The sequence below is a fragment of the Musca domestica genome, unplaced genomic scaffold (assembly GCF_030504385.1).
Source record: "Musca domestica strain aabys unplaced genomic scaffold, Musca_domestica.polishedcontigs.V.1.1 8, whole genome shotgun sequence".
Taxonomy (NCBI): Eukaryota; Metazoa; Arthropoda; class Insecta; order Diptera; family Muscidae; genus Musca; species Musca domestica.
The window spans coordinates 18,011,945-18,025,066 of NW_026712409.1; the positions used below are offsets into that span (position 1 = coordinate 18,011,945).

Below are 13,122 nucleotides of genomic sequence, written 5' to 3' on the forward strand. Positions count from 1 at the left end.
GGTGGAAAAAGTTCAGTCACTGCTATTGTAATGGTAAAAAAAATTAGGGCAATATGAGGTCTCGGGGTCTTATATAGCCAGGCAACCTTCAGGAGGAGGATTTAAAAATATATATATTCTTTTTTCAAGAAAATTGAAATTTTTTAAAAATATTTTTCAAATACCAACTCTGTCTTTGGCTGTTTTTAAATATTTAAAATAAATAAATAATTAAATAATTTTTTTTAAGCTCAATACTCTACAAAGCGTATTTTTCAATACCTGCTACGACAGTTTAATGATTAAAATAACGGGAAAGCCCACATCAGATCATAAAATTAGAACTAAAAGTAACCAGTAAGGAAAGCTCAAAAGTCGGGCGGGGCCGACTACATGATACCCTACACCCCTATGCGTATTTTGTAGTGCTCCCTTAACAAAAAAAGTTCATATTGGGAATTGAGATGAAAAAACTGCAACCAACTTTAGACTGCTGTCATTTCTAAGCCCCTCGTCCGACAGCAGTTAAAATTATTCCAGTGACACCTCATTATATTGTTTACAAGCGTACAAAAGCATTTTGGTGAGAATTTTCCAGGAAAAAAGTTATTCGTCATGGAATTTAAGCGTTATAGTGTGATTTCTTTATATTTTCGGCTGGAAAACCACAAGTGGCTATGGTTAGAGCAATCCGGAATTTAAATGTGAATAAATCTTTAGGGTCTCGTACCATCGCCCATCGCTCGTTACCGTGATACTGGTAGCATAGCTCGACATTAAGGAAGTGGACGGAAGACGGATGAAAACAGCAATATCAGCAGAAATGATTTGAAAGGTAAAGAAGCGACTTGATCGAAACCTCTGTCGCAATGGCCGAAAAATGGCTCGTGAGCTGAATATATCGCAATATTCCATTCGGCAAATATTGGAAAATGAGCTCGAGGTAAAGCCATTGAAATTCCAAAAAGTGCAAGAACTTACACCGCAACAGAAAGAAAATAGACTTAAGCGAGCTAAAGAGTTGCTTCGCTTGGCCGAAATTGGTGAACTGTCGAATTCGATTTTCTCCGTCTTCGATGAGGAAACATTCGTTGTCCAGCAGTTTGTAAACAAACAAAATGATCCTGTTTACTTGCCAAAGAGGTAAGCTGAAAATGTGCATCTTCGGTTGGCCACAAGAACTCAAGCGCCGGCCATGGTGATGGTGTGGGCCGCCATAACAGCAGATAGTCGCTCTCCGCTCGTATTAATGGACTTTGGCACCATAATAATTGCCGAATATTATCGCGAAAATATTCTGGAGGGTGTATTAAAGCCTTGGGCACGCAAACCGCATTTCGACCGCAGATCTTGGACATTCCAACAGGACTCTGCACCATCGACCTCAGCATGCGCCACCCAAGAATGGTTACAAAATGAGGTTCTTCGCTTCATTTCCAGCGCACAATGGCCACCAAAATCTCCCTCCGGATACCAATCCGTTGGACTGTGTCTGGAGTTTTTTTGGAAAGCAAGGTTGGCACTAAAAAATACCAAAGTGTCGATCACCACAAGCAAGCGCTTCGCCGGGAATGGGCCAAAATAGCGCAGAGCAACATTCGGACAGCGTGTGACGGTTTCATTGACCCTTTGAAGGCCATAATTCGTGCCAAAGGTGACCAATTCGAACAAATCTAAACTTATTCTAAAATTTGATGCTATTTCCGACATTTTTTGCTTTCATTCAATTAAATTTAAAAAAAAAATGTAAAAACTATGGCGTTTGACTTTGTTGCAGTTTTTTTTTTATCTCACCCTGTTTATAGAAGACTTTGTGAAGATATTTTAAAAATTAAATGCCTTTCAAGAGTTCTCTATATATAGTAGATACCATTAAGAGGTATCCTATAGCTGGAAGATTCTTTACGACCATCCTGTTGTCAAAGAGCTTCTAGAGGCCTTCTGCAGATAAGACGCAGAGGGTATATATCATTTGATACGGCAAAAACGTACCTCATCGAAACAACGGTTTTAGACCCTAGTTCCCTATGGACAAAATCCGTTTCAGGACATTTGGAGTCGATCTAAGGTTGTCCGTCCGTCTGTCTGTCTGGCTGGCTGGACCCCACGAAACCCTAACTCTCGAAATGAGTATCCCATTTGATCCAAACCTGGTAAATCGTAATATTTTTTTTATCAAACTTAGAACAAGCTCGGAGTTGGACAATATCAGTCCACTCCTTCCGGTACCTCCACTACAAAAGAACGAAATTTTCAAAAAAATATTTTACTGCACAAAAAGAGAAAGAATAATTCGATTTTGCTTATATTTGCATCGGCGCTAGATCAGGTGCGAAAATGCAAAACCTCGATTCGCACCATCAAGTACCTCCCACAGAAAGGGTCAAAATTTTGAATAATTATAAATCTTATAAAATGAAATGCACGAGTATGATTATCCTTAAATTACACACATCACAATATTTTTCGTAACCCAAGGTCCGGTGTGAAGATGGGATATATCGGTCCACTCCTTCTGGTACCTCCCCCACAAAAGGTCAAAATTTAAAAAAAAAAAAATATTTTTTTTTCTGCTCAGAAAGAGATGCGATAATTCGATGTTGCTCCAACTTTGCAAATCCTAATATTTGCGTCAGTGCTAGGTCAGGTGCGAAAATGGACAATATCGGTCCACTCCATCAAGTATCTCCCCCACAAAGTGTAAACATTTTGAATAATTACAACCTTTGTAAAATGTGAAGCTCATAAAACGCGAAATTAACATCAGATTCCATTCAGGCTTGGCACATCTCAATATTTTCATCAATACAAGATCCGTTATAAAAATGGTAGAGATCGGATCATTCCTTCTGGTACCTCCCCCATAAAGGGTCTAAGTTTTGAATAACCAAACGAACATTAAATCTTAAATAAGCAACCGGTGCTCTTTATATTTCACACATCTCTTTTTTTCTACTAACACAAGGTCTGCTGTGAAACTGATATATATCTGCGAACCCCTTCTGGTGTCTCACCCACAAAGGTTCACAATTTGCGAAACAAGTCAGCGATTCTTTACAACTTGCTAAGTATTTTTCTCAAGCAGAAATCTGAGATAGATATGGAATTTATCGGAATTTATGATTTCGCATAAAATCGGGTATAAATGTTCGAATTTCTTGTAATTTTGCCCATACCAATATTTTTAGTTGTATTAGATGAAGTATGAAAATGGTATACTTCGATCGACTATATCTGGTACCGCTCGCATATTTTAATATTTTCTAAAAATTATCACAGATCTGATCTAAAGCGATGGAAGTAGCCATTATAGTCCAAACCTGGCACGTAGCAATATTTATATCATATTTATTTAGGTCCGATAGGAAATGGACTCCATAGAGGGTCAATAATTTGAATAATCATAACAGAAGTCAAAATCTTTTGAAATAATCGAACATTGCCTGAGGGTATTTATCTGTCGGCAAACCCGATTGATAATTTTGAATATTTTTATACCCTACACCACAAGGTGGTCAGGGTATTATGTCTTTGTGAATTTGTTTATAACAGGCAAAAGGAAATGAGATAGACCCATAGTTCCTTTTGATGATCTGCATAGAATCACATTCTGAGTCGATTTATACATGTCAGTCAGTCCGTCTGTCCATGTATTCTTGTGAACAAAATTCAGGTCGCATTTATTATCCGATTGAGATTAAATTTTCCAAACAACATTTGTTTGGCCCAAGGCCGAACCCTATTGAAATTGGAGATAATCGGTAAAAATTTAGATATAGCTCGCATATATATCTTCGTCCGATTTGCATTTTATTGTGCACCAAACGTGTAATATCAGCCCGAATATTATGGAATTTTGCACATACAACCAAATTAAGCCTGAAAATAAGTATGCCAAATTTGATAGAAATCGGTTCAGATATAGCTATAGCTCCCATATATATTTTTCATCCGATTTGCTATTTTTGTCGCTCGCAGCCGTAATATGCACTATGCAACAACAATATTTGGAGAAATTAATCAAATACAGCTCAGAAATACCTTTGTTAAATTTTATCGAGATCGGTTTAGATTTGGATATAGCTCCCATATATAACTTCGTCCGATTTACCTTTGATTGTGCACCAAACGTGTAATATCAGTCCGAATAGAATGGAATTTTGCACATACAACCAAATTAGGCCTGAAAATAAGCATGCCAAATTTGATCGAAATCGGTTCGGATATAGCTATAGCTCCCATATATATTGTTCATCCGATTTGTTAATTTAGTCCTCCGCAGCCGTAATATGCACTCTGTAACAACAATATTTGGGGAAATGTATTAAATACAGCTCAGAAATGCCATTGTTAAATTTTATCTACATCGGTTCAGATTTGGATATAGCTCCCATATATAACTTCGTCCGGTTTACCTTTTATTGTGCACCAAACGTCTAATATTTGTCCAAATGGGATGGAATTTGGCACATACGATCGAATTGAGTTTAGAAGCTAGTATGTCAAATTTGTTGGAAATCGGCTCAGATATAGCTATAGCTCCCATGTATATTGTTCATCCGATTTGTTATTTTTGTCCTCCGCAGCCGTAATATGCACTCCGTAACAACGATATTCAGGGAAATATTTGAAATACAGCTCAGAAATATCTTTGCCAAATTTTATCGAGATCGGTTCCGATTTGGCTATAGCTCCCATATATATCTTTATCCGATTTCAAATTAATTGTGCACCAAATGGGCAATACAAGTCCGAATTTATGCTTCGGCATATTTAGTCCTTTGAACTTTAAATTATGATTATAATTGTTTGCGTAGCAAATTGAACAAAACCCCAAACCAAAAAATAGATAAGAATAAAAAAAAACGATTTTTTAGAAAAATGTTCCAATAGAAATATTGGCAATTTATTAAATAATATTGTTGTAAACAATATTTACCTTTTTTTAAAAATATGGCGCTAGATGCAGTGTGGATGTAATCCAAGAACAAGAATAACGAAAAAAAGGCAAGGGGTCGCAAAGCGGCGCATAAGCCAAAAGCGTTACTCGTTAGAATTTGACAGCACATCTTTGTAATGAATATTACAAAGTTGCACAAAATAGTATGAATCGAATTCTAACGAGCGAAAAAACTTAAATTAATTAACAAAAATTATTTGCTTTAAACATTTGCCGGCCGCCTTGCAACTTCTTGCCGGGTTGCAATATAAACTAATGTGCATACATTAAAAAAGTTACAACAATATTTAAAATTCATTGTATTATACTATACTATCCAACCGAAGATGGTTAGTTGAGACCATGGGAACCCTTGACTGCTATATGTCTGTGCCTTCATCACTTTGGGGTACACTTCTGCCCCCAGCACCAGAACAATACGAGCCGCTTTAAAGAATTGAGGATCGGCCAGCATCATACCTTCATAATGGTTTGCTATTTCTTCCGATGCGGACTCGGATGGTGAAACTATGTGTCTCAACTCCGTGACCCTGGCAGACACCAACAGCTTTTGGGAATCATTGTAGGACGATGCTAATGTACATTGTACAAAGCGATCGGGACCTAAGGGGATGGTTTGTAACCGCAACGACTGGACCAGCGATATACAGATTCGGCTATTGCCAGCGCATGGGTCCAGAAGCGCTCGGACAGGGATTCGCCGTGAATTTAGGACCAACTGAGCAATTATAGTTGGACCCAGAGTTACAATCGGTTGAATTGCTAAATTTTGAGTAGGATTCACAGGAGTCAGTGATGCGGACGGACAATTTGAGGCAGACGGACGCTTAAACTTTTTTGCAGACGGACGAGGTGTATTGCTCTGTGAAGGAAGGGTGTTAGATGGACATAAGAGTGTGTGGTGTCTGCCCCTGCAATTTCGGCAAGCAGAATCCTTCTTGCAGTGACGAAGGGAGTGGCCGGAGTCCAGGCAATTTGAACAATGCTGCAGTCTTACTACGGTCCTGATGCGCTGGTCTAGTGGCATACTTTGAAAGGCGTTGCATTGACGCAAGTGGTGCCTTTGATAGCACTTTCGACACCGGAGCTTCGAGGAACCTTTAGAGCCCGCAGTAGATTTCGGCGTCGCCACTGGGTCGTTGCCTGACGAGCGTCCATCAGAACCAGCCTGTGCAATCTCCCGTGGAGGAGTGGCTGGCTCGGAAGACCTCCCTGCCATGGAAGAGGAAGTAGTAGGAGCTGCCTCCGTCGGAGAAGCGGCATCTTCAATTTTGGTACCAGTGCCCTCTAATGGTGTCGGATCCAAATCAGTTAGTGGGACCATCACAATGTCTTCGACATCTCTTTCTTCGTCTGACATGGGGACGTCATCCTCATAGTCGGGGAGTGAAGTGGCTACCATCTTGTTTAAATTTTCCATTCTGTGAAAAATAGAGATGGAGCGACAGCGAAAGAGTAAACAATATATTATTTGGTCAAAGCGACCAGCTTAACCACGGGTCGTCGTACAATGCCATTTTCGGTTTTCACATCAGCAACTCGAACGCGAGAATCTGTACCTGGGAAAACGTTAATAACGCGACCTAATTTCCATGCAGTTGGTGGCAATTGTTCATGTCGAATCACGACTAAATCGTCCGTCTGGATATCGCGCTGCGGAAATTTCCATTTATAGCGTTTATGGAGACTTTTTAAATACTCTTCCTTCCACCGTAGGCAGAATTTGTGTGTAAGAGCTTTAATTTTTCTATACCGGTTGACAATATCTAAAGGAGATTCATTTATTAACGGTTCTGGAGGAGCTAGAATTGGAGATCCTATTAAAAAATGACCTGGTGTGAGAGCTAAGACATTATCGGGACTATCATTCATCGGACAAAGTGGTCGAGAGTTTAAACAAGCTTCAATTTGGGATAAAATTGTTGAAAATTCTTCATGTGTATATTTGAGATTCTTAGCGTGTTTTCGAAAATGTTGTTTAAAACTTTTCACTGCAGCTTCCCAAAGACCTCCCATGTGTGGGGCCCCCGCTGGGATGAAACTCCAAGAAAGTTCTTGATATTGATATGCAGAACATATCCTATCGCGACTTGCTTGTATTACTGATTTGAAATCACGCTCTAATGCTCTGGATGCGCCAACGAAATTAGTACCATTGTCAGAGAAAATAGTCCTAGGACATCCGCGTCGCGAAATGAACCTATGAAATGCTGCTAAAAATGTTGTCGTTGACAAATCTGATGTTGCTTCTAGGTGTATTGCTTTTGTAGAAAAGCAGACAAAAACACAAACATAACCTTTTGTTACTTTACAACATCGACCAGAAAAGGACTTAAGATCGAATGGACCAGCAAAATCTACACCTGTAGTGGTAAATGGTCGAGCTATGGTCGTTCTCTCTGGAGGGAGAGCAGCCATAATTTGTGTGCAAGATTGTTTCTTTTCCAATATGCAAGGTTTACAATGACTAACGACAGTGCGAATAAGTGAAGTCAATCGTGGAATCCAATACTCACTGCGTATTAGTCGTAATAATAATTGAATTCCACCATGAATATTATTCTAAAAGCCTTATCTAAAGACGAAAACCGGTCCAAAATATCGGCATAATTTTCAAAGTAAGAGAAATGCGCCTTTACAGAACGCATTTCCAAATCTGTCTCAAGAACCGACAAATCACGAAACCTCCACTGAGAGCTATCTAAACGGAGCCATTGTGGTCCGTGCCACCAGATTGGGGAGGAAGCCAATTCAGCGGGTGTAAGTCCTCGACTTCCCAAATCGGCGGGGTTGTCTTCTGAGCGCACATGGTACCAGATATTTTGACCAACATTTTCTTGTATTTTAGACACCCTATTAGCAACAAAAGTGGACCAAGTCGATGGAACTTTCTTCAACCATGAAAGGACAATCGTAGAATCAGTCCAAAAGCAAATTTTTTGAAAATCTATATCTATCTCAGCGGTAATGGCCTTAAAGAGTTCTGATGCCAAAACCGCACCACACAATTCTAAACGTGGTAGCGAGATCGACTTAATAGGAGAGACTTTCGTCTTACATGAAAGCAAATGTGTAAAAATGTCACCATTAGAAGCTAATATACGAATATATACCACCCCCGCATATGCCTTTTCAGAGGCATCTGAGAAAATATGAAGCTCAGCTGAACAATCAGGGGCATACTTTATCCAACGAGGGACTTGAATCGAATTGACGTCCTGGTACGTCTCAACAAATTTTTGCCAATCACGTAGTGTAGTGGATGGAAGAGAATCATCCCAATCTATTCGATCTAACCATATACGTTGCATTATAATTTTTGCAATTATTAAAACAGGACCTAACCACCCAATAGGATCAAACAATTTAGCAATGGTGGAGAGTACTTCCCGTTTGGTATAAGTTAGTTTTTTAAAAAGAGGCTTAACATTGAAGTAGAAAACGTCTAATTGCGCATTCCATCGAATTCCTAGTGGTTTAGAACTACTAGTTTCGACGAAATCAAGGAGCTTAGTGCTTATTAAGTGCTCAGCTGGAAGACATTCCACTATAGAACGATCATTCGCAGTCCATTTCCGCAAGTCAAATTTAGCTGATTTTAATGCACAAATCAAGTGATCCCTAGAGTGGCACGCTGTTTCCAAGTCATGGTATCCTGTTAGAACATCGTCAACATACATGCACTTCCGTAGGACATGTGCTGCAAGTGGAAACTGCTCTTCAGTGTCATCTGCTAACTGCAATAACGTACGAATGGCAAGGTATGGAGCGCAATTAACTCCAAAAGTTACCGTTTGTAACTCAAAGTCTTGAATGGGCACATCGGGAGAATCCCGAAATAGGATTCTTTGAAGAGGCGTATGAAGTGGATCTAATAGAATTTGACGATACATTTGGGTAATGTCGCAATTGAAGACATATTTAAAGAACCTCCACCTCAGTATGAGGAAGACAAGATCTTGTTGAAGTGTCGGACCGACGTACAAAATGTCATTGAGGCTATTCCCATTTGATGTTTTATTTGACGCATTGAAGACTACCCTTAATTTTGAAGTTTGCTTTTCTAAATTTATAACTGGATGATGAGGCAAGTAGCAAAATGTAGAATCTCCAGAAGGAATGGGTACTGGTCTCATGTGACCTAAATCTAAATATTCTTTTAATACATCATCATAAAGTTTCTTAATATTAGGCCTTTTTAAAAGAGATACCTCATTACGAATAAATTGTCGTAAACAATTTGTTCTAGAATGCCCAAGGTCAGGTTTGACGTGAAATTCAGGTTTGATAGGGAGAGTGACAATATATCTGCCATTGGAGTCCCTTCTAGTCGTGCGTCTATAATTAACTTCACAATATTTGTCAGCCGGGGACAAGATTGAGCGTTTTGGAATTTCCTCTAATTCCCAAAATCTAAGAAGCGTCTTATTAAGAGCCTCTTCTTCAGAATATTCTACATTGGTAGAGAAAACCCTTATGTTGTTGGGGGAAAGGGGACCAGTAATGATCCAGCCGAGCACAGTTTTTTGCGCAATTAATGAGCCTAGAATATTAGATTGCAAACCATCCAGCAGAAGTTTGGGATATACGTCTGCACCTAGCAACATATCAACAGGTCTGCAGTCAAATAACTGAGAATCTGCTAAATGTAAATGGGATAGACGAGATGAAATATCACTATTAACAACAAATGATGGAAGATTTCCTGAAATAGTAGGAACCACTAACGCCGTTATCTCCATAAAAAGTGACATATCTATACATGAACTAAGACCGAACGAACACAATTTGTTGGACTTTGTGGACACTGTTTGATTCACCCCTGATATAGTAGCATGGGTGGATGATGTACAAAGACCTATACGTTTTTGCAACCTTTCAGTAATAAAGGATGCCTCAGAGGCTGGATCAACCAGTGCACGAGCTGGATACGTAGTACCCTGGTGAACTATATTCACCATTGCTGTGCCCAAAAGAACTGTTCTATTTTGCGAAGTATGAAATACCTGTCGATTCACTGAACTTGATGATTGGCCAGACGAAGTGGATGGGAGGTTTGGATTGTGATTGACAGCTTCTGGAAGATTACTTGTGGAAGAGGGGCCTGAGGAGCCATTGGAAGAAGGCGGTACATTATTGACTGAAATGCCAGTTGTGGGAGTTACACGATGTAGTAGAGTGTGATGTCTTTTCTTACACTTAGAACAACTATATGTGCTACTACAGTTTTTGACATCATGACCTCGGGAGAGGCAATTGATGCAACAATGGTGACGTTTTACAATAGAAAAACGATCAGCTAATGAACGATTTCTAAACTCAGGACATATTCTTAAATGGTGAAATTGCCTTGGACATAACAAACAACATTTATCAGCAGATGTTCGAGTGGAATGAGAAGAAGATGCAGGAAGTGGGTTGGCAGAATTTGTAAAATGTGATTTTACCTTCTTAATGTCACCCTTTTTTGACTCGTCTATACCTTTTAGATCTCGAAGACAAGTTAATGTTTGGATTCTTTCCGAAAGAAAGAGATCCAAATCCTTCCAAGTCGACAAAGCAGACTTGTCTTTTACATTTTGTTCCCATATGGTAACAGTTTGTTTGGGAAGTCTTTGCAAGCAAAGAAATACCAATATGGGATCCCAACCGTCGGTCGGAACATCATACAAAGCCATAGCGGAGACACAACTATTTATTCCACGCTGCAAATTTTTTAAACCTGAACTTGACTCGCGCTCAAGCACTGGAAGCTCGAAAAGAACTTTCAATTGATTATTCACTAAAATGCGCACATTATCGTAGGTTTCCTTCAAAGCTTTCCAAGCTAAACTGAAACTTTTATGTGTCAAGGGAAACTTAGAGACAATATCTCGAGCTTCTCCACTCGTCTTTTTGTGAAGGTGACACAGTTTTTCTATTTCGCTTAAACGAGAATTGTTTATGTAGACCGCTGAGAAGAAATCCCTGAAGGTTGGCCACGAAAGAAAATCGCCATTGAATACATCGATGTCGCACGGTGGTAAATTTAAGCTATGAGTGGAACTATCTTGGAAAGAAATGTTTGAAATATCCTGAAAGTTCGTTGAACGATTTGAAACCTCTGATATTGAAACTACATCTTCAGATTGAGGGGAACCGACATGTGATGTTCGTGAGGGTGCGTTCACCTTAGGAGTGGTAGGTGCAGTATTGGACCTATTTTTAATTTCATCTGCTTTCCTATTGATTGCCGACAACACTTGGACGAAAGCCTTGTAGGCGACATCATACTTGCTATCAGCTGATGTAATATCTTCGCTACAGGCATCGTCAGAAGTTTGTAAATAATTTAAGCATTTGTCAAACATTTCTTTAACCTTACTCCACAGTTCGCGTGCTTCATTTCCTTGAATTTCTAAAGAATAAATATCAAGATCATCGTCACGTAGGGAAGCGAAGTTAGCATCGAACTTGACAAGAGCATCGGTGGCTCTGATAAAGAAATCGAGGGGAGTTAGCACCATTTTGACAAATTAAAACCAAAAAGTAAATATAAAACAACAAAGTATAGAAAAAAATTTGAGAAAGTTTTAAAAACAGAGTAAGAAAATAGCGAAAATAACTCCAATTCCTTTATAAATTTAACAATAAAACGTAGTTCTCCAGAACCGAAGATGAAATGTGCAAAAATTTGATACGTTGTATCGAAAAATTCACTTTTTGCAAATAAAGGCAGTAAAAATTGCTCACAATTCAAGAAACGTATGAAAATCTCCAAAAAAAAAAAATATTTTTGCTAAAAATACACTGAAATTTCTCTCAATGAATTATTTTAGACTCTAATTTTTTTATATTATCAAAATGAATGAAGATAAATTGAATTTTTATGCAAATTTTCTAAGTATATAATTAAATTTTAGCAAAAAAATTTTTTTTTTATTGCAAAATGGTAATTTTTATAGTTTTAGTTGTAGGGTGCATGGACTGTAAATATCTTTAATTACAAATTTCATTACCATAAAACCATCAATTACTTATCCCAAGTCGCAAAGATTTGTTTTATTTTTAACAAATGTGGTAATTTTTATATAATTATTTTAATATTTATCGATAAATTTAATAAAAATAATCGATATTATCGACTGTAGGGTGTACAAAATTACGTTGACACCAAACGCATTAAATTTATTTTCAAAATCTATAAAAAATGTATTTTCTTAAAAAAACATATTTATATTCGATTACCACTGTATTTCCACTGGCTAAACGAACCTCGTATATTAACAGATGTTGTGTGTATGTGTGCGCGCAGCATCAACGCATCAAACAAGCACTGCTGTGGTGGGTATTTATTTTGTTTTTTTATGACCACTCAACGCAAACGAATAGCCGTGATTATTGTTGGTGGATTTTTTCTTATTTTCTTTTGCTTTAGATTTATTTTTCTTGCAGGCACACGAACAAATTATTTCAATATTATTAGAGAAAAAAATCACCACTGTTCACAGCACTGTTTTGATGCACTTTGTTGGTATCTTTTATTTTTCTTTCTTCTATTTTCGTGTAACGAAAATATGAATATTATCTCAAACTGAGCGACACACAACAACAACACTACGCGGGCACTGTTCAAACGACCGTAGGTTAAGCTTTCTATTTCGATATTTTGCTTTTTTTTATTTTTTAAACAAAACACTAGAATGCACTGTACGTACCTTTTTGTTATTATTAAAATGTATTGAAGATGGAGGGTTATTTGTTGAAGGGTGATGCGAGTTGACGTAGTCAAACCTTTTTTAAAAATAGAAGAGGAGAATTCCTTATTAATTGATTTTGTATCCGGCTCGAAGGACCAATGTTTGCGTAACAAATTGAACAAAACCCCAAACCAAAAAATAGATAAGAATAAAAAAAAACGATTTTTTAGAAAAATGTTCCAATAGAAATATTGGCAATTTATTAAATAATATTGTTGTAAACAATATTTACCTTTTTTTAAAAATATGGCGCTAGATGCAGTGTGGATGTAATCCAAGAACAAGAATAACGAAAACCAGTAAAGAAAGTCTTAAAGTCGGGCGGGGCCGACTTTATGATACCCTACACCACTTTGCTAATTTAGTTGAGCTCCACGTAACAATTAAAAGTTTTTATGGGAGAATTCAATCATACACGCTATGATTATAATTATAATTTAAAGT

At 37.9% G+C, this 13,122-nt stretch overlaps 1 protein-coding gene across 1 annotated transcript; it reads right to left on the reverse strand.

Moving 5' to 3' along the window:
- Positions 1-5,246: 5,246 nt before the first annotated feature.
- LOC131806570 (uncharacterized) lies at positions 5,247-12,762 on the reverse strand. Its single transcript, XM_059130819.1, has 2 exons — positions 12,637-12,762; positions 5,247-6,360 (listed from the first exon to the last, which is right to left on the reverse strand). The coding sequence occupies exon 2, from the start codon at positions 6,357-6,359 to the stop codon at positions 5,247-5,249; it is 1,113 nt and encodes a 370-aa protein (XP_058986802.1). The 5' UTR covers position 6,360; positions 12,637-12,762.
- Positions 12,763-13,122: the final 360 nt, after the last annotated feature.

Excerpts from the sequence above, each read along its gene's own strand:
- LOC131806570 (XM_059130819.1), bottom strand. The coding sequence starts at position 6,359 with ATGGAAAATTTAAACAAGATGGTAGCCACTTCACTCCCCGACTATGAG.